Genomic DNA, 22,439 nt, shown 5'->3' on the forward strand with positions numbered 1-22,439 from the left:
CGTCCCACCATATTCACAGTGGGAACAGCTCGTCCTGTTTTAAGTAGATCCAACCTAGCAAACTAGCAGCTCTGGGAGATCCATGCACTAGAGGATCTTTTAGATAATGGATTAGAAGATGAAGCCGTGCAGATGTTCGATTGCCTGGTGAGGGCAACCCCACCTCCTGGTCAGTCTCTGCAGGAGGCCTTGGCAAAGTGAGGCTGCTTTCCTCTTATGGCCCCACAGATGGGGGAGGATCAGGATCCCCTTGGCGTATGAGCTGCCCGTCCAAGGCATGCCACGGGGGACCAATCCACCACAGCAGGAAGGACTGGCAGAAACAGCAGATAAAAGGGAGGCGCCTCTATAGCTCTCCTGTCCTCCATCGCCCAGGCCGAAGGAAGGGTCAGGGCCCAGGAAGCAAGCCATGCCTAAGCGGGCAAAGCCATCAGTCTGGGGGCTCAGAGCCCGTCTCCCTGCCACCTGACCCTGGGAAGAGTGGCAACTGGCCAGGCCCGCAGACACTTCCTGCTCCAGGTAATGCCGAGGGAGGCCTTATAGAAAGAAATGAAGACTCTTCTCCATTAAGCCAAGGGCTTCGGGTGGGGGGAGAGGGGGGGAGAGGCTGGCTGGGCAAAAGGCAAGAGTTTAATATGGCCTTGTTATAAAAAGTTTTATTAAAAAAAAGATTTTGGAGAGGAGAATCACTTGAGCTCTTGAGGTAATTCTGGGGCTGAAGTATGCAGCTAATTTGTATCTTCACTAAAAAGGGAGGGAGGGAGGGGGAGGGAGAGAGGAAGAGAGGGAGGGATGGTGGGGGAGAGAGAGGGAAGGAGGGAGAAAGAAAAGGAGAGAGTGGGGAGGGAAAGAGAGGGAGGAAGGGAGAGAGGGAGGGAGAGGGGGAGAGGGGGAGGGAAGGAGAGGGAGGAAAGAGAGAGAGGGGCAGAGGGGGAATGGAAAGTGAGGGGGGAGATAATCGGGAGGGAAAGAGGGGGGAGGGAGGGAGGAAGGCACAGGAGCTGTGCCAGCATGCCAGAAGCTGTGGTTTGGAGGCCTCCCTCTGGGCACAGGGCTGTGGAGAGCCAGATCAGGGCCTGGAAGGCGGCTCCCTTCCTTTGCTTGTCCCCTCGGAGTCGCGGCTTCCTTGGGGGATGCTCTCACTCTGCTTCAGAGAAGAACCACCGGACATGTCCGCCTCATCCAAGCCAACGAACAAGGCCACTCTGCTTTCCTCCTCTTCCTCCTCATGCTGAGCTGTCGCAACTAAAGGCTTCACTGGTGAATCAATGCCTGGCACATTAAGACAACACAAGAGAAGGGTCACAAAAGTGGAGCTGGGCCACACCACCAGCCCCACAGATGAGAACTTCATCCCACAGACATGACCCTTTCTTTGTTTACCAAGCCTTAAAAGAAATAGAACAGCCGAAATTCCTTGAGAAAGAAAAATGAGCACTTCCTAATAATGCTGAGATGCAAGTCACATCGCTCTTCTATTATTTGTATTAATCTAAAAAAGGGATGTTAAACTCAAGGCCCGGGGGGGGGGGCCAGATCTGGCCCACAGAGTGGTTAGATCTGGCCTGCAGGGCCACCCTGGAAACAGCAAAGGACCGGCCCACGGTGCCTCTGCCAATGAAAACAGAACTCGGGAGGGCCGCATGCGAGATCCTCCGGACCTCCATTTACACTGGCAGAGGATTGCAGGAGGCCGTTGCAGCCTAAAACAGTCCTCGGGATCCAGTTCTTGGTGGCACAGTGCTCGGGCCACCACAGGCATCCCCAACACAAATGATGTTGAGCTGGCCACACACACACACACGTCTCCCCAGCTCCCCCCCCCCTCCGAGGTCAATGAAATTGAGTTTGACCCTCCCGATCTAAAACAAATATTTGCAAGTAATAGTTCTGGATCAGCTGAGTTTGAAGGGGAAGATTCTCCCAAGAACTTGACAATGTAATACTGCCGTCTATGCCTTTTGGTTTTTGGCTTCCCCTGAAAATAATGCACTGTTGAGGTGGACTAGGTGATCTCCAAGCCCCTTTCAATCCTACAATAGTATGGTCTGTCAGCTCTGGATCATCTGTTGAGCACAGGCAGCAATGAAAGGAAAACCGGGCATTCAGAAAAATCAAAAACACCTGGCTTGTCAAAAATAGGGATCAGCCAGCCACAAAGATCTCTTTATCCAATGGACTCTGAGTTGCTCAACTCGCTAGAGATCCCCCAAAGGGAAAGAGGTCTACCTGCTTGTCCTTCAGCCCCTGCAAATCCCATATGGACAGTAGTGGGGAGGCTCCTAAGGCTGGGCTGATCTTGCTCTGGGTCAGTGGTGAAATCCATTTTTTTTACTACCAGTTCTGTGGGCATTGCTTTGTGGGCATGGTATGGGTTGGTGGGCATGGCAGGGGGAGGATACTGCAAAATCCACATTCTCTCATTTTTTCATTTCCTTTATTTGTATGCCGCCCTTTTCCCTGGGGGGACTCAGGGCGGCTCACAATTCAAAAAGGGAGGCGGGGAAAGACAAACAGTATTCCAATATGGAAACAATACAACATATTAAAAGAGAGCACAACAGTCACACAATTCGGGTGGGATTGGAATCTTAACCCCAGGCCAGCCAGGACAGCCAGATCTTCAAAGCGGCGTGGAAGGATTGGAGGGTGGTGAGGGTCCGAATCTCCACGGGGAGTTCGTTCCAAAGGGTCGGAGCAGCCACCGAGAAGGCTCTCCTCCGGGTAGTTACCAGTTTGCACTGGCTAGTAGATGGAATTCGGAGGAGGCCTAATCGATGCGATCGTATCGGTCTAGTGGAGGTAATTGGCAGTAGGCGGTCTCTCAAATACCCAGGCCCACTACCATGAAGGGCTTTATAGGTGATAAGTAGCACCTTGAAGCGCACCCGGAGATCGACAGGCAGCCAGTGCAGCTCGCGGAGGATAGGTGTAACGTGGGTGAAGCGAGGTGCACCCACAATTGCTCGCGCGGCCGCATTCTGGACTAGCTGAAGTCGCCGAATGCTCTTCAAGGGCAGCCCCATGTAGAGCACATTGCATTCTCTCCCGATCAGCTGGGACTCAGGAGGCAGAGAATAGATGGGGGCGGGGCCAGTCAGAGGTGGCATTTGCCGGTTCTCCAAACTACTCAAAATTTCCCCTACTGGTTCTCCAGAACCTGTCAGAACCTGCTGGATTTCACCCCTGCTCCTGGGGCCCTAAGGTTGCTCACTGGCTCCAACTTACTCAGCTCTTGGTAAACCGAAGTGGCTTCTTTGGCCAAGAACAGGGGTGGCTTTTGAGGGGACCGTGTCTCCATCCTCATGAACTCTTCACAGCAGTGCTTCCACTGACCTGGAGGGCAATCAAGAAAAAGGCTGAGTTAAAACAAATATTATTACTACTACTACTATTACTACTACTACTACTACTACTACTACTACTACTACTACTACTACTACTACCTCTTTCCGAGATGCCTCCATGGTCATGACTAAACGCCAAAGGCGCACAGAACGCTGTTACCTTCCCACCAAAGGTGGTTCCTATTTTTCTACTTGCATTTTTACGTGCTTTCGAACTGCTAGGTTGGCAGAAGCTGGGACAAGTAACGGGAGCTCACTCCGTTACACAGTGCTAGGGATTCGAAACGCCAAACTGCCAACCTTTCTGATCGACAAGCTCGGTTTTAAGTGCTATTGTTATTTGGCTTTTGGGCCCTCCCTCTGAGGGGTCCTGCATAAAGCCAGGTTCTGCCAGTTTTGTCAGATTCCATTGTGGCTACAAAGGGAGGGGGGTTTGCAAATGTTGAGGCTGTTGTGCAAGGGCAACCAGGGTGTTAGAATACTGCATCCAGTTTTGGTTACCACTCTATAAAAAAGATGTTGAGACTCTAAGAGTGCAGAGAAGAGCAACCAGTGTCAATCCCTACAAGTGATACTGCCATTCAATTGGGAGGAGGGGGGCCTCGGAGTTAAATCACTAGCTGTATTTATAACTACTGAGTTTTACAACTTTACAACTGGTTTCCTGTCACCGGAAAACTGAAGGTCCCAGCATTTCTGGAAGGATGTTTATGATAGCCATGTGGGATAACTTACTTTAATGTCTAACTAGAGATAGCCATGGGAACGTGTGTATTATTGACACCCAGGGCAGGAGAGTTAAGGAAGCATCTTCACACTTGTGTATTGGTCAGAATCTGCATTCGGACAAAGGGGAGGGTTCATTATCAGCTTAATCCCACTTGCATTGCCTAAAGGGTTTCATATGCTGCTTTGCCTCTAATGGTTTCCATCCTGACTGATTAAAGGTTCCTTTTGAAATAATCCATTTCAAGAGTCTTTACTTTCTCAAGTGAGGAGATGAGCCATTACAACCAGAATGATTAAGGGACTGGAGACTAAAACATACAGGAACTGGGCATGGCTAGTCTAGTGAAGAGAAGGACCAGGGGAGACAGGATAGCAGTGTTGCAATATTTTAGGGACTGCCACAGAGAGGAGGGGGTCAAGCTATTTTCCAAAGCATCCAAAGTCAGACACGGAATAATGGATGGAAACTGAACAAGGAGAGAGATTCAGCCTAGAAATAAGGAGGAACTTTCTGACAGTGAGAGCAATCAACCCATGGAATAGAAGCTGCCTTCCGAAGTTCTGGGAGCTTCATCACTGGAAGCTTTCAAGAAGAGACTGGACTGTCACCTGTCAAAAATGGTGGAGGGTCTCCTGCTTTGGTGGGGGATTGGTCTAGATGAGCTACAAGGTCTCTTCCAACTTTGTTAATCTAAGTTTGCACACTTTCCTCCAACCCGGACAAAGAAAGACGAGCCACTTACTGAAATCAAAAAAGTGCTGCGAGAAAGCTTCCATCCACTTGCAAAGATCTTGGCGGTTTTCTGCTTGGAAAGTCCGAGCTGTGGCCTCGCCAGGCTCAGGGTTGATGATGGAGAAAAGGTTGGCCTTTTCCCCAGCTCCTTTATCCACAGGACGAATGTGAGTTTCCTAAATGTTACACAAAAAACCAAAAATGTTGCCTTGCGCACATTGTGTGATCTCCTTTAACCTGGTTTCAGCTGAAACACACACACACACACACACACCACACTTTCTGCTCTTCTCTTGCGTGTCCATCCACCCCAGCAACCCTTCAATGTGCAGCTTTATTTTTTTTACATCTTATTGCCCTGATGGAAAAATAAATAAATAAATGCCCCAAGAACTGACCATCCATCAAAACACGCAGAATATTTTCACAGATTTTTTTTTTAAAAGAGGCTCTACAGTTGTTTGAAATCCACCAAGCTGTTTGCAGCTTGTCTGATGCATTTGTTCATTTTAAACCTTTCATTCTAAAAATAGACGATTACATCATGCATCCATAAATCTGGCCTCCGGTTAATGCAGGTAACCATAGAGACCAGTAGAAAATTAAGCCAAAAAGTTTTGCATTCAATAGCTTAGAACGGTGGGCATTCCCACGGCGTTCTCACCAGGAACTCATCCCCCTCCCACCTTTGTCAATGGGCCATTCTACATAACAAAGATCTACCTTCTTAAGGCAGAGCCATAATAGGAATCCCAAAGCCCTTTCATTACCTTATCACCCAGCAAGAGTTAACCAAGCCTGGGACTCAGGACAGCCTACAGAGTTACCCCTGCATGGCCCCATGGGAGTCTGACAACCAATCAGAATACAAGCTCAAATTCAAAAGCCAAGAGAGGGCATAAAACTCAGGGACTCTCAGTATCTCTTCCCTTTTTTTACTTCACCCAACATCTTCAAGGCATGTAATCCTGTCCACCATTAAAGCCATCTTTCCAGTGTCTTTTTCCCCACTTGTAACTGAAGCCAGAAGGACATTTCTTCCAACAGTTCATTTAGCATCTGTGCCATGTCTCGTGCCACAAATGCTTTCACGAAACAAAAGCTGTTCTCTGATTAAAACCACTTTATTCTTCCTTTGATTATTAAAGGGATGGAAGATGCTGACCTCAGCAGTAATAGACTCCTCCTTTCGAGGCTGCAGTGCATCTGCAGCAGAGGGAAAACCTCCAAGGAACTGCCTATTAAGGATCTTACTTGAAAGCAGCTTCTGTAGCAGAATAGATTTAAGCAAGCAGCAAAGTGCTCCCCAAGTCTTTAAGTTGGTTGGTCATAAATGTCTATATGGGTTCCAAAGCCAGAGATGGGGAGGAGGGAGAGAGAGAGAGGGAGGGGGACAGGGAGGGGGAGAAGAGGCACTTTTATACTAAATTCCCTAAGCTGGGAAAATAAGTTTCAACCAAATGCCTGTTCTGACCGAGGCTTCCCAAAAGCACGAAGCCAACGCCTCATCCTGATAAAGCCTCTTTTTTTTCAGTTTAAAGTGAATTCCTCTTCAGCAAAGTCACAACTGAAATTTCACAACTACAGACCTTGATCAGGCTTGGAGAGCTGCCAGGATGATATCTTCCAAACGCCACTCTGTAGCAGCAATTACTTGGCAAGAAGTCAGGAACAGATCTTCACCCTAATGAATTGAACTAATTGTCTCCTGCAAACTCCCCTCCCCTTTCCCTCCTCTTTATTCCCTTTGGGAGGGGTCATCCTCCTGTGCAATGTTCCCTCTAATTTTTTTTCAGTGTGAGCGGAAAAGTATAGTGTTTGAGCGGCACATTTTCATGCCTGAGCACCTGAATTTTTTTCACAGATGTCACCTAAGACAACAACAAAATCAGTATTATTTGAAACTCAAAGTTATGTTTATTCAAGGTACCCGCTTAATTAAAAGTGTTATATAATATCAGTATCACTTAACAACGCTCCTGCTTAGCAACCAAAATGTTGGCTCAGACAGTCTGGCATTTGAAGCATGCAAGTCTTAAAGCTGTTGTTACAAGACCCTTGCACCCCTAACCCTTTAGGGAAAAAAACCCCAGGAGTTTTCAAACGTGACAGCTTTAAGACTTGTGGACTTCAACTCCCAGAATTCCTCCCTGAGGGGAATTATATATTTGGACTGTTTCATAGTTACATTAGAGAACTACATTGTTAGAACTTAGCACAAAAGATACCTTTTATCTGAAAATCCAAATAGAGTAAACCTGCTATTATCCCAGAGCACTAATTTCATTTGTCCCAATCTGTTTTACGAGTCTGTATTAAAATAGATAGAAATATTTTCACTAAATTTTGTAGATCTATATTTCAGGAACCTATCAGAAGTTAGGGCAAGATAAGAGTGGAAGAATGAATTTTGTTGCAGGTCATGGGGATTTTTTCAGCATCTTAAAAGTGGAGCGCATGTGCATTGAACTAGCAATACCCATTTAATAACAAAAGGAAATGGCTGAATTAAATTTGGTAAAGTTGCAAGCGAGCTGTAAAAAGCTTGTGGTTTTTAAAATCATAGAATCAGAAGGGATACTGGAGGTCTTCTAGTCCAGCCCCTTGTCCAAGGCAGGAGTCTTTATATCATCTGAGACAAATGGCCGTCCAGTCTTTTGAAAACCTGCAGCAAATGAATTAAGATTCCATTGATTTTAATTGTTCTTACTGTCAGATTTCTCCTTATTTCCATCTTGAGTCTCCTGACAAGTTTCCATTGCTTCTTGTCCTGTCCTCAGGTGCTATTGCTGCCACCTCCTCCTCCTCCTCCAACAGCACCAACACATTTGCTGCCCAGCGCTGCGGCTGAGGTGAAGCCGCCGAAGCTCCCGCTGGCGCCCCCGCAGCGTTGGGCGGAAATCCGGCAGTGCTGTTGGAGGAGGAGGAGGCGAACCAGCCAGCCACCGCCAGCCCCGCCACTCTTCCCAGCCCCACAGTCCAGCGGTCGCAGCAGAAGCAGCCCCGGGTCTCCGCTGCCGCTCCCCGCATTTTCTGGACGGGGATCCCTTGGAGAGGGGATTCCTTCCTGCGAGACCCTGTCCAGAAAATGCGGGGAGCGGCAGCGGAAACCCAGAGCAGTTTCTGCTGCGACCGCTGGACTGTGGGGCTGAGAAGGGGGCGGGAAGAGCAGCGGGGCTGGCGGTGGGCGGTGGTGGCAGGCTGGTTCGCCTCCTCCTCCTCCAACAGGCAACAGCACTGCCGGATTCAGTTGCAGCCGCCTGCAAAGGGCTTCCACACGTTTCCTTAAGAAATCTCTGCGCGGCAGATAAAAACTGCTGCGCGGGATTTTCTTGCAACGTGCGCGGCCGCGCACGCGCACACCTTAGAGGGAACAGTGCTCCTGTGTCTTTACTCCTGAGTCGGCCCTTGTTCCTTACCTGTTCCCTTCATCTGGCAACTGTGCATGCGCACACTGGGAACAGTCTCCAGCTGTTCTTCTGCCCCACTGATGTCTGACTCTGAAGGCAGCTGATAATTGGCATATGGCCCTGGCCCCATCTCTGCCTCAGACACAGGGCTGCATCAGAGCCTTCCCCAGACTCCAGGACTGGCCCAGGTTCCTCCCCAACCTCCTCACTGTCCGAATCTGCTGCTAGATCCACTGGCTGCTGGCGGGCCACAACACTGCCCGAATTCGGGAAGCTCTTTGGCCTACCGGATATCCAGCTCCAGTCCATTGTGAAAAGGTGCCCCTGCTTTTTAAGTCCGCATTTCTCACCCAGGGCAATGCCACCCTTTATACATACATACATTTAACCAATGAAAGATGAATAAAAGTGGAACAAGACCCCGACCATTTAATCTTAAAATGGTTAAGCAATGCTTGGCTTTACCCGGTTGATGGGAACCAACAAGGCAGGCTCCGCGTCGGCCTCTCTTTCTTCGGGGGCAGAGAAACAGAGCAACTGGCCCCCTCTCAGCACACAGTATCGCCGCCTCCAGGATTCCCCCGGGACACCTCCCGATGGCTGTAATAAATGTCATCAGTCACAGATCGCCCTCCAAAGATTATTTCACTCTCAGGCAAAGTACAAGCCCTTATCGGGATGTAGGAAGTTAGCCCCCACCCCTCTCCTAGGAAAATGAAATATTTTAGGAAATATTAAAAGGGCCAAATATTTCCCCCTAAAAGGGAGGGAGAAACTCTGCTTCCCCCACCTTTGTCAAAGGGCCATTAAGGCCTGAGCCAGTCCATTCTACATAACAAATATCTACCTCCTTCAAGCAAAGCCATAGTAAGAGTTGCCTAAAGCCCTTTTATTACATCATCACCCAGCAAGGCTCAACCAAGCTTGGGACTCAGGACAGCTTACAGAGTTGCCCCCTGCATGGCCCCATGGGAGTCTGAAAACCAATCAGAATACAAGCAAAAATTCAAAAGGCCAGAGAGGGCATAAAACCCAGGGACTCTCAGCATATCTTCACTTTTTCCTCCAGGACCTCAAACCACATGATCCCCTCCACCATTAAAACCATATTTCCAAACAGCCACCATTGTTTCCAGTGTCTTTCTCTCCACTTGGAACTGAACTCAGATGGACATTTCTCCCTAAAACCCCTTTTATTTAGTTTAAACTGAATTCCTCTCTAGCAAAGTCAACAATCTTTCATGAGATTTCACAACTACAGATCTTTATCAGGCTTGGAGAGCTGCCAGACCGATATCTTCCAAACGCCATTCTGTAGCAGACGATACTTGGCAAGAAGTCAGGAACAGATCTTCACCTTAATGAATCGAACTCATTGCCTCCTGCAAACTCCCCTCCCCTTTCGCTCTTCTTTGTTCCCTATGGGAAGGGCCATTCCCCGTCCACCCATGGCTTTACTCCTGAGTCGACCCTTGTTCTGTAACTGATCCTTTCTCCCAGCAGCTCTGCTCATGCGCACACTGGGAACAGGCTCAAGCTGTTCTTCTGCCTCACTGATATCTGACTCCAAAGGCAGCTGATAACTGTCAGACAGCTCTGGCCCCCTCTCTGCCTCCGAAGCAGAACCCTCATCAGAGCCTTCCCCAGACTCCAGGACTGGGCCAGGTTCCTCCGAAATCTCCTCACTGTCCGAACTGACACCAGCTCCGCAGGCCACTGGCGGCCACACCACCCTACTCTTGGCATCCAAGGGAAAGCCTGGGTTATCAGTGCCCTGGGAGGAGAGGGACTGCCCTGCAGGATCCAGTTGAAGATGGTAAAAGGACTGCCAAGTCATCCTCAAGATTGAAGAGGCATTCCAAAGGCTGCTGTCCAAACAAAAGGTCCATCGGGCATTTTTACCTGTTCATTAAGAAATCCAGTCATGGCATCATGGGTCATGCAGTCCGGCTGAGCAACCAGGCGGCAACAGATGGTGCCATAGAGCGGAAGCCAAGAAGGAGAATCCTCTGCAAAGACAACCCAGGACAAACCAGACTCTTAGGCCCCAATGTCCTTGGCCAAATTCACAATGAACAATAACCAAACAGGCGCGGAGCAAAGAGCCACGTCCTAATTTATGAATTCACTCCATGGTGAGATCTTTAGACCGGAAGAAAAGCGACAGAGAATGAGGCTGGTGCCAGGTCTGCTCCTTCCCCAGGAGATTCCCCCTCTCCCTTCCATGGGCCTGGCCGCTCCTGGCCTTCGGGAAGCCAAAGCTCTTATATCAGCAACATGCCACCCAAATCCCCAGCTACAGAAGGCAGAGGGGTGAATAAAAATCAATGATATTTAAAAAAAAATAAAAAAGTTTAATTTAAATCAGATTTTTTTTTAATTTTTATCAAATTTATTTTAATAAAATGCTTTTGGAGTAAAAAAAAAGTTTTCTATTTAAGGTAAAGATTCCCCCACACTTGCGTGCTAGTCGTTTCTGAATCTAGGGGGCGGTGCTCAACTCCGTTTCTAAGCCGAAGAGCCAGCGCTGTCTGAAGACATCTCCGTGGTCATGTGGCCGGCATGAATAAATGCCGAAGGCGCACGGAATGCTGTTACCTTCTCGTTAAAGGTGGTTCCTATTTTTCTACTTTCATTTTTTATGTGCTTTCAAACTGCTAGGTTGGCAGAAGCTGGGACAAGTAATGGGAGCTCAGTCCGTTACGTGGCGCTAGGGATTCGAACCACTGAACTGCCAACCTTTCTGATCGACAAGCTCAGCATCTTAGCCACTGAGCCACCGTGTCCCAGTTTTGTATTTAAAATACATTAATTAATTTAGCTTATTCAGTATGAAATGGAGCTTAGTTATGTAGCATGAGGCTATATATTCTGCAATATTTACATTTTTGGTAAACTCATTCAATGAATCCAAGCTCTGCAAGCTAAGATAACATGCACTGCACTGATGCATTCACACAATTTCACAGTAACCATGAGATAAATAGTAAAACACAGTTCAGGAATATTCTTTCATCCCCTCATTTTGCAAATCTATGTAGACTGCAAACTGTACGATTGTTTGAAGAGAAATGCATCTGTACCACCAGGCTCTACGTGTGAGGAGGAAGGGCAAGCAGTAAAAATGATAGTGAAACCACCTAAGCAGCTTATAAATATAATATTAAAGAACTTCAGTCATTTCAGATCTATCATGGCAGCACCTGTTAGTGGGCATCCCTCACCTGCTGCCTGCCACGTCCCTCACCTTGTTGTGTCCCTGCCACATCACAGGCTGTCCCATTAAAGTGAATGGGATGGTTGGTGAGTCAACAGTGGGTCAGGGGAGGAGCCACTGCGGGACAGAGATGACAGTTGCTCTATAAAAAATATTATTTGAATTATGATTTTCTTCTCTCATTCCATACAGATGTCCAGGGAGAAAGGTTTCCTGAACTCAGACAGGAACACAATTCCACCTGAATGGATTGGGGGGGACACAAGGCACAGCTCAAAAACCAACGCTTCTCTGAAGCCGTCTTGGAAGGATTTGGGCCGTGGTGAGATTCCAAACCTTTTCCTACTGGTTCTATGAGAAAGCGCTTTGCGCGCAGCACTCAAGGACCGCCCTCAGTGTCAGCGCTGGTGAGCTGAGCTGTTTTTTTTTAGCTCAGCTGAGGCGCAGCAATCTGCTCTGCCGCGTGAATCAGCTGAGCTAAAAAAACCAGAGAAATATAGGGCAGGAAACGACGGGGGTGGGAGTGCGGGGTCAAATGGCCTTCCCACTCGGTTCTCCGAACTACTCAAAATTTATTTGCCGGTTCTCCGAAACTACTCTAAATTTCTGCTACCAGTTTGCCTGAACCAATCAGGCTGAATCCATCTTGGATTTGGAGGGATTCAACATGTGCAACGTAACTTACCGTTTCCCAGGAGTGTAAGGCTGTGGGCGTTGAAGCCGTCCTTGGCGTTCTCCAAGCTCAGAGAGGCAGAGGCCAGCAAGCTGTATTTCACACCACTGGTTCAGAGAGAGGAAACACACACACAGATGGATCCAATAGCGCTCTCTCTACATTTGGTGTTTTGCTATCCATGTTTCCCCCATAAAAGACACTGTCTTATATATTTTTTGCCACCAAAAAAAGGCACCGGGGGGGTGTCATCCACTGACTCACCCCACTTGCGTGCATCGCCCCTGGTCTCCTTTTTGCTGTCAAATGCCTTCAGGCAAGGCTTTCCTAAAAGTCTCTGCAGCCAATAACAGAGCTTTGGATCGATCCAAAGGCTTTGTAGGCTGCAGAAGAAATGGGCTGGCAAGCCAGGTGTTGGGGTGTGTGCGGCCTGGCTGCAACTGTCCAAAAGTAAGTTGTAGAGCAGCTCCACCCCCCTAGCCCCACCCTAGCTTAACTTTTACCCATGCACCCTGGAGTGGGCGGGATCTTAATTAGGGCTTATTCTTGGGGTAGGGCTTATATTGGGTGCACATATGAAAATCAAGCTAGGGCTTACTTTGGGGGTAGGTCATATATTTGGGGGAACAGGGTATTTGTACCTCTCCAAAAAACCAGGGGAGAATTGGTGGGGAAGAACAGGCGGGAGGCGATGGTGATGGCAATGGTAGTGCTTGGAGCGTCCAGAACACATGAGGAGCTCACAAGGCTTGTGCAAATGACCCACCTGTCCCTTGGCCTCGGCCACCTTCCCCCTCCCAAATCCCTCTTTTGCTTTGTGGCTGAGTTAAGAGTCGAATCAAGGGCCAGTTTCCCTCAATCAACGGCTTCCTTCGTTCCTGATATATTAGCGCTGCTCAGGCATTCTCACTGAAAGCCAAACAATCACTTACCATATTTTATAAGACTATAAGACAAACTGGAGTATAAGACGCACCACGATTTTGAAGAGGTAATTTTTTTTAAAGTTTTGCACTCTGCATGCCTCCCAAACCCTCTGCACGCCTTGTTTTTTGCCAAAGGGGGGGGGCATGCAGAGGCTTTGGGAGGCTTGTAGAGTGCTCCTGGAGGCTGGGGGAGGGGGCAAAACCGAGCAAAAATGGCCCATTTGAAGGGGGACGGGTTTTGGGAGGCCAAAAATGCTGTATTCAATGTATAAGACGCATCCAGATTTTCACCCTCTTTGGGGGGGGGGGGAGGAAAGGTGAGTCTTATACTCTGAGAAATACGGTATATCAAAATAATCCAGTAGCTGAGTTTTTATCTGGAATTTGCATGGCACAAACAGAGACTGTATCAAGGGTCTCCTGGCTATTTGTCTGTCTGTCTGTCTGTCTGTCTGTCTGTCTGTCTGTCTGTGTGTTGGCTTATCTGCCCGTGAGTTTAGGGGCTCTTTGCGGCTTCAAAGGCGATAAAGGGTTTCTCTTGTGAGGACACCGAGGGATTTCTTAAAATTCTGCTTTTCTGTCCACAGGCCCCAGAACCATGTAATATATAAGGATGAAGAATGGCTTTTTCAGCCCATAAATTCAAAGTGTCCTACATCAACCTATTTTTTTTTTATTTTTTTACTTGTACGTTGTGGTCCCTCACCACACTGCATGAGTTCCCTGCCCACGTTGTGGAGAAGAGTGGCAATGCCAATGGAATGGACCAAGCCGTAAATAGAGACTCTCCTGGGAGAAGTTAGCCCCCCAAAATGAATGAAGCAGATACGATAATGAAGCAGTTTGCTTTTCTGCATTAACTGCTCCGGACACACTCACCACCTCTGCCCCCCCCCCGATTCCCCCCTGGACTTCCTGCCCGCTATGTCTCCTGCTTGTGAGGGGGGGGCTCCCACCCAGGGACGTGTTGCCGGCACAAGAGGCAAGGGGTCGCCAACTTTTCAGACCTCAGGGACCACTACATTCATAATTTTAAATCCCTTGGACCACCAATATTATTTTTTAAAAGAAAGATAAATAGTATTTAGTGCAATATAAGAAAATGCAAATAATTTTTCAACGGACCACCAAAATTTTCTTGTGGACCACCGGTTGGTGACCGCTGAACCGCTTCCCCCACTTCAGGAGAGACAGAAATTAGATTTTTGGAGCTGAACGGCTCCATAGACAGAAACCACCCTGAGACCCCACCCACCCAGTGGTGAAATTTAATTTTTTTTACTACCGGTTCTGTGGGCGTGGCTTGGTAGGCATGGCTTGGTAGGGTCAGGTAACTATGTAGTCATGTAACTAGAGGATCAAAAGACAGAAACTCATTTTAACAACATCCTGCTGGAGCAGGATTGGACTAGATGACCTCAAGCTCCCTTCCAGTCCTGGATTATCCTCTGAAGCTGCGTCTAGTGCTAGGTTTGTAGTCCTTCCTTCCTCTCCTTTTTCCCTCCCTCCCTCCCTTTCTTTTTCTTTCTTTCTCCTTCTTTCTTTCTCTCTGTCTCTCTCTTTCTTTTCTTTCTTTCTTTCTCCGCACTTCCCACCCTCCCATTTTTGGCCTAGCAAGTCTCAGGGAAGCCTGCTGAGAGCAAAAACGGACCCCATTCCCCCTTTTTGGCTGTGCAATATGTGATCGTCTGAACTTTAAAAAAAAACTTTTTTAGTATTTTTTACTACCATTTCACCCAAACCAGTAGCATTTCACCCCTGCACCCACCCCATCTGAAACGCCCCTCCCCCTCCATCTGAGCTCACTCACTGTGTGGCTGTTTCAGTGAGTAGGAGTGTCTCAAGGTCCTTTTGGTCCAAAGCAGAGCTGAATTTCTTCCCGGCGCTTTTTCCCAGGGAAGTCTTCAATTTCTTCACCAGCTTCCTGGGGGTGTTGGTAAGGGTCAAGGGGTCTTCCCCGCAGCAGCAACTGTACACCTCTACCTTCAGCTGGAAGTCTGGCCCAGCTCCCTCGCTAGACAGAACAGGGGGCAGGTTTCAGAAGGATGATCCTAATTTCTTTAAAAAAGCTACTACTTCTGTTTTTGTTGTTGCTTTTTACCTTGGCTGCTCTTCAGCCAATTGGAAATGCTCCCAGCAAAAATTGAAGCAGCCCCATAAAATCCACACATAAAATATTAAAGGCACAGAGCAGCGTGTGTAGAAATCAGGAGACTCAAGCAAAGCGACAGTCCCTAAATTTGCTAGAAAGTTATCAGTGTATTGAGAGTTCATGACTGGACAAGACAGGGCAACAAGGTCAGCCAATGAAGAGGCATGGCAACTGGGTCAGCCAATGAGGGCTGTTTGGAAACTGAAACAGTATTTGCTGTGAGCAACAAGGAGACAGCAAGAGCCTGGGCGTGGCTTAGCTTAGCTTAACTTCTGTACAAAAGCTAGACTAGTCTGTGGCTCTGAACTGAAACTGTTCTCTCTTCTGCCTGTGTTTGTACCTACTTACAACTCTTCTCTCTAAGATAAAGGTTCCCCTCGCACACATGTGCTAGTCGTTCCCGACTCTAGGGGGCAGTGCTCAACTCTGTTTCAAAGCCAAAGAGCCAGCGCTGTCTGAAGACATCTCCGTGGTCATGTGGCCAGCATGACTAAATGCCGAAGGCGCACGGAATGCTGTTACCTTCCCACCAAAGGTGGTTCTTATTTTTCTACTTGCATTTTTATGTGCTTTTGAACTGCTAGGTTGGCAGAAGCTGGGACAAGTAACAGGAGCTCACTCTGTTACGTGGCGCTAGGGATTCGAACCACTGAACTGCCGACCTTTCTGGTCGATAAGCTCAGCGTCTTAGCCACTGCATCCCTATCTCTTCTCTCTACCACGTTGGAAAACCTGCTTTTGGTATTGTATATTTACTTTGTGTGTGATATTATATATAAAGAGAAGTTAATGAATCCTGCTGAATCAGTTCCCTGTGTGTGCTTTCTGGATGTGATTGCTGCTGCAAACTCTGACAAAAGTGACTAAGAAAAGTCTCTTTTCTCCCTGAAAAACCACCCCCTGTGCACATTGCTGCAGTCCAGTTTTGGTTTTTGAGGGCTAAAGACCCATTGGTGGATTCCTCAGCCACCAGGAACGGATCAGTCACTCTATTCCCAGGGGCATCACAGCTACTGCAGTTTTCAGGTTCAGGCGGAGATGGCCTCACACGGAGCTTACATATTCTAAAATTTTAAAGCAGTGGAATTCATTCAAGATTTTGGGTGCCCTTACTGGTACAGGAATACTCACAATATCGTTGTATTTTCTAAACAGATGTCCGTGTCTGCCTTATCCACAATGAGCAGGTCTGAATCATACACCTGAGCTCCCATTTTGAATAAGCAAAAAACCGAGTAGCGTTCAGTTCCTGCAAGGGGGAAAAAAGGCAGAACACCACAAAATAATGTGTTGTGTCACACACTGTACAGCAGCATAGCTGGCTGGAGAATTCTGGGAGTTGGAGTCCACAAGTCTTAAAGTTGCCAAATTTGAAGACTTCTGCTGTACAGTATGTAACTACTTATTTATGGGATTTACTGACTGCTTCAATCCAGGGTGGATTTTATTTAAATCAAGTCGATTTAAATCACAATTTAAATTACTAGTAAAAAGGCTTGATTTAAATAACTCGATTTAAACTGTCATCTCTGTCCCGCAGTGGCTCCTCCTCTGACCCGCTGTTGACTAACCAACAGTCCCAATATTGCAGAATATACAGCCTCATGCTACATAACTAAGCTCCATTTCATGCTGAATAAACTAAATTATTAATGCATCTTAAATAGACAACTATCTTTAAATAGACTTCTACTGCAAAAGCATTTTTTAAAAATAAATTTGATTTTAAAAACATCTGATTTAAATTTCAAAAATCCAATTTAATTTTTTTTAAAAAAAGCATCATCGATTTTTATCCACCCTGCTTCAATCTTAAGGAAGTCACACATTGTACAGGGAATGAAGTGCAGTAATAAAATAAAAGTGTGCAAAGAAGAAACAATGTAACCAGTAACTGGTTCGATGTCCTTAATGTTTATACAACTTAGCAAATCTCTCAACTTTACAAATGAACTTTAAATAGCTCAGAAATTCATCGGGGGTTCTGGCCATACATTATGTCTGGAAGTTCAAACTCTTGAAATCAACTTTGTCACAAGCGATGAATTAAAACACAGAGAGAGAAACTGCACCAACATTATGAATGCAGAATGGGGAATTGGGAGTATTTGGCTGTGTGAGCATCTCTGAACTTACAGAAACACAAAGTTAAGCCCCACAGTGGCGCAGTGGTTAGAGTGCAGTACTGCAGGTTACTTCTGCTGACTATCGGCTGACTGCAATTTGACAGTTCAAATCTCAACAGACTCAAGGTTGACACAGCTTTCCATCCTTCCCAAGATCATAAAATGAGAGCCCAGATTGTTGGGACAATATGATGACTCTCTAAGCCGCTTAGAGAGGGCTGTGAAGTGGTATAGAAGTCTAAGTGCTGTTGTTTTTGCTATAAATCCATTCGTGGGGAGGGGAAGGTTGCAAAAACAGACCATGGCTAATCTCAGAGGCCTAGCCAGCATCTCTTCCAGCTACTGCACTAACAGCAGACAAACTTTCAGTGGTTTTATCTGCCAAGTATATTTTCTGTCTCTGAGAGTTCAGCCAAACACATGGAAGGACTTACTTCTGGCACTACACGCTTTTCTGAAGAGCATATGTTCAAAAGCAAAAGGTTCTCATCAGCCGATTTCAGACAGCTACAATTCACAAGCTCAGCTATAAACTGACACTTAAAGACCTTGACTGTGAGAATAAATGCTGGATGATGCTTTGCATTGAATCAGAACTGATGAAAAGCTTCAGCTTAGCTAAAGAGGTTGCATTACCGCCCAAAAATAAACATACGTACTGTCTTTGCTGTTGAAATGATCGGAGTTTTTCCACATCAACGGAATTCGTAGATCTAAAACAAAGAGAGAGAGAAAATAAGTCCGTTGCACTCCTAACACAATCCAAAAATTCAGAATAGATTCTATTTTCTACTTTTTCTAGAAATGTTCTCTCTCGACATTCAGTGTTAATTCAGTGTTAATAATGCTGGCTGGGGAATTCTGGGAGTTGCAATCCACAAATCTTGGCACAAATTGCCAAGTTTGGAGATCTATGGCTTACTGCCATGAGCTGTGGTGGCGCAGTGGTTAGAATGCAGTATTGCAGGTTACTTCTGCTGCCTGCTGCCTGCCTGCAATTTGGCAGTTCAAATCTCACCGACTCCAGGTTGTCTGGAGTCCTTACCATCCTTCTGAAGTCAGTAAAATGAGGACCCAGATTACTGGGGACAAGATGCTGACTCTATAAACCACTTAGAAAGGGTTGAAAAATGGTATATAAGTAAGTGATATTGCTATGAGGTTAGGTGCAAGTAGCATTTGGAAATCAAGTCTTCTGTTTTTGTTTTTCAGCTCACTGACATTATACCAAAGTGATTCCCTCTCTACACTGAGACTGGAAGAAAATTTTTGCTTCCTTTCTACTCAAATTGGCACTGAAAATGTAAAACTATACTTTTTACAGGAGACTCGCAGAATTTGCATAGGTGCAAAAACCTTTTAAATGTTAAGGTAATGGAGGAATTTACCCTCCAAGACAAGTCTCATCAGAGCCAAGGAGATGAAACTGGATCTGGCATTTAAGTGGGAAGAGGCATCAGTGTGAGCTACCAGCCAGATCAGCATAGTTTACAGCTACAGTCCTCGAGTTATGAATGGAATGGAGCCTGCCCATTTCATGCGTAACCCGAGGATTCATGGGAATGAATCAAGTGCGCATGAGGTATTTTGGGGTGGGGAAGACCTACTTCAGACCACCCAAGGCCTCCCCTGACCCACAGACACCTCATTTCCCTCTCTTGGGATCCCCACAATTCCTTCCTCCCCCATCCTTCTGCGTGTGGTGGCTTATTTTGTGAAGATCTCCAGGCTGTATCTTTGCTTGCTTCCTCCTTTCTCATCTGCAAGCAGCTTGAAGAAGTTCTTTGGTGATGAAAAGGAGGCACTGAAGCCTGCATGTGGCCCTCCAGCCCCCCTTTCCCACCTCCAGAGCCCTTTTCAAGCCGTTTGGTGGTGAAAAATGCAGACCAGAAGTGAGCACTTGAAAAGGGCTCTGGAGGCCATAAAAGAGGCCTAGAGACCTGCACACAGCCTTCCATACCTCCTTTTCATCACTGAAGCCTTCTTCAAGCCATTTACGCACATTTCCGGTCCGCATTTTTTGCTGCCGAACCGGTTGATAGGGGTGATAGAGGTGGGTGAATGTTGCAGAGCCTCTCCAGTCATTCGTAAGAGCAAACAACTGCTGTGGTGCTGCAACATTCATAATAAGAGCCGAGGTGGCGCAGTGATTAGAGTGCGATACTGCAGCCACTTCAGCTGACTGTTAGCTGCAGTTCAGCGGTTCAAATCTCACCGACTCAGGGTTGACTCAGCCTTCCATCCTTCCGAGGTGGGTAAAATGAGGACCCAGACTGTGGGGGCAATATGCTGACTCTGTAAACCGCTTAGAGAGGGCTGAAAGCCCTATGAAGCGGTATATAAGTCTAACTGCTGTTGCTATTGCTATTTCGGGGCCCATTTATAAATGCTAGGGGGCGTTTATCACGTAACTTCCAACATTCGCTAAGGGAACGCTCATAACCCAGGGATTACCTGTATTGTGTTCTCCAGTTGCAGACAACAGAAAACAAACATACCTGAAATGCCAACCTTCCCTCTACAGGCTGCACGATCTTTAGCTGCAACATCTGAACCTCTAACAAAAGAAATAAAAAAACACTAATTAGAAAGAAAAAAAGTTCATCATTTCCTCTTCTCTTCCAAGGTAACCCCATCAGTAATCAAATAAATGGATACCACTAATAATTTAAAGTTAAACCTTTTAGGGATTTAAAGCCACCTACATTCTTGCATTCATTAAAACTCAGGTGATCCTGAGAACACAAATAAACCTCCATGTGCTTCACGGACCCTCTAAAAGGATGCAAATGACCAGATGTCTGTAAGGAATATAAATCCTTCCATTCCCCACTATCTTATCAGAGCTGAAGAAGCTTCCTGGATGAGAAGCGAAACATCTTCAACAAAAAAAAACAGGAAAGTCCAGTTGCCTCCTAAAACAACACCTTTGGGACAACCATGACCTGGATGAGGCAGAATTTCTACAGACTAATAGACGGAGAACTACGGGAAGGACACTATCCAACCCTCAAACTAAGGGCTTGTGATAGTATGAGCTTTGGCCAGCAGATGGCACCAACCCATCATTTGTAACAGGGAAATGGGAAGAGACAGATTGCAAATATTGAGTAGCCAAGGGGCCTCTTGCTCATTGTTACTTTTATCTCACACTCTCTTACTTGACTGTGGCTGATTGCTGCATTGGGTCTTGATAGGGTCAGTTGAGAAATCTACAAAGTTACTCTTGCCACAAGGACAACCACGAGGCTGGCCTAAATCAAGGAATAATCTGCAGCCTCTCCAATGCTGCTCCTGTCGCAAATCTTCCTTTCAATCTCTTTGTTTTTAAAAGCTTCACTACTTTGTGCTTTATCCGGGTTACAAAGTGTCCACCTAGGAAGGGAGCTGGGATAAAAGCCCAAGAGGGTCATGTGGCTTAAGAGGAGGGAGCCTCTGTCAAAGGCAGGAAGGGGAGCAGAGAAAAGGCCAAGGAGGGGGGAAGGCAGGGCCTGGCAGACCATCTGGCGTAATCCAGACTGGGATGGCTGGAGATGAATGGGAGAGCAGAAACTTTCCAGGACCATGAAGGTGTGTGTGTGTGTGTGTGTTGACTGGGAGAGCATACATTTTCCAAGAGCATCAAGGTGTAAGCCTGTATGATTGTGTGTGTGTGTGTTTTTTTTTTTTGACTGGAAGAGTAGAAACTTTCCAGGACCATGAAGAGATGTGTGGGGGGTGGGTGGGTGGGTGAGTTGACTGGAAGAGCAGAAACTTTCCAGGACCATCAAGGTGTGTGTATATGAGTGTGCGCGCACACATGTGTGTGCATGATTTTCTGCTACACCGGGGCGCAAAAGCATTGTGGTGTAGCTGTGTGTGTCTGTGTGTCATTTTCCGCTCCACCAAGCACCCAAACTGCCGCTGCCCTGCTTCCCTCTTGCCTCAGGGCGTCTGTCGAAGAGCTCCGGGGCCCCGGAAGTGGGAGTGGGGATGCTCGGCAGCTCCCCATCGATCCCTTCCAGAACTGGCCTTTCAGGCAGCGTCGTCCGCAGCCCGCGGGGAAAGCGGCCTCACAGGAAGCGCTTCCCAAAGACTTTCGCCCCCTCTCCTTCCCCACCCGCCGGCCGCGGTGGGTTCTCGCTCACCGTCCCTCCGCCGCCGCCGCCGCCGCCGCCGCCGCCGCCTCCTCCTCCTCCTCGCTCGGCCGCCGGAGATGGGCGCGGAGGCCCCGCAGGCGTCCGTGGCAGAGGGCCAGCGCCTTGGCGGCGCGCAGGGCTTGGTCCCGGCTGGTGCTGGCGGCCAGCAGTTTGCGGAGCCCGTCGCGCATCCGCATCTCCATCTCCAGCTGCTCCTGGTGAAGCGAAGGAAGCGTCAGCGTAAGAGGGCATCCCGACGACTGGCTGACACGCGTCTCGCGTCCCCGTCACCCGCAAGAGGTCGTCGGCAAGGGGCTTCGGGAACACATCTGACGCCGCCCGTCCTTCTCCTCTCGGGGAGGCGGAAGGGACGTTTTCGGAGGTTCCTCTCGAAGCCCCGGCCGCTTGCCTCCCGCTCCCCCCCAAGCGCCCCGCCGCTCTCACCGCCGCCATGGCCGCCTTAGCTTTTCCCGCCGCGGCCGCTCCCCAAGCCCCGCCCTGCTCGGCCGCAAACCCCCGGAGGCCGGCTTGCGCTTCTGCCCCGGCTCTTTGCGATCGCCCGGTGGCCTCTTTTCCCTCTTTCTACCTGGCTCGGTTTCTCCCGCGCCCCCCCCACCGCCCCCCTCCCCATTGTGCACGTCGCGTGTCCGGATCTCTTGTGCTTCCATACAAGGGAAAAGGAGGCGCGAGGTTCGAGCCAAAGCCGGATTTCTTTCGCAGCAGGAGGTTGGACTAGATCAAGGGTAGTCAACCTTTTTATTCCTACCGCCCACTTTTGTATCTCTGTTAGTAGTAAGATTTTCTAACCGCCCACCGGTTCCACAGTAATGGTAGGGACCATTCCCTTATAAAGTAGGGAAGTAATTTTACTTTATAAAATTTATAAAGCAGACTTACAACAAACCCCTACCACCCACCATGAAAACTGGAACTCCCACTAGTGGGCGGTAGGGACCAGTTGACTACCACTGGACTAGATGACCTCCAAGGTACCTTCTAATTCTGTCA

The 22,439-nt window shown here is 47.8% G+C and overlaps 1 protein-coding gene across 1 annotated transcript; it reads right to left on the reverse strand.

The window, feature by feature from the left end:
• Window positions 1-936: 936 nt before the first annotated feature.
• Window positions 937-21,972, reverse strand: RTKN2 (rhotekin 2). The gene is made up of 12 exons (XM_032231489.1): window positions 21,876-21,972; window positions 21,441-21,646; window positions 19,812-19,870; window positions 17,973-18,026; window positions 16,319-16,436; window positions 14,846-15,049; window positions 12,122-12,216; window positions 10,122-10,228; window positions 8,685-8,819; window positions 4,820-4,985; window positions 3,229-3,336; window positions 937-1,272 (listed from the first exon to the last, which is right to left on the reverse strand). Exons 1-12 carry the CDS (start codon window positions 21,882-21,884, stop codon window positions 1,070-1,072), a joined length of 1,464 nt encoding a protein of 487 aa, XP_032087380.1. The 5' UTR covers window positions 21,885-21,972; the 3' UTR covers window positions 937-1,069.
• Between the last annotated feature and the right edge of the window lie 467 nt (window positions 21,973-22,439).

This window comes from Thamnophis elegans, chromosome 15, assembly GCF_009769535.1.
Source record: "Thamnophis elegans isolate rThaEle1 chromosome 15, rThaEle1.pri, whole genome shotgun sequence".
NCBI lineage: Eukaryota > Metazoa > Chordata > Lepidosauria > Squamata > Colubridae > Thamnophis > Thamnophis elegans.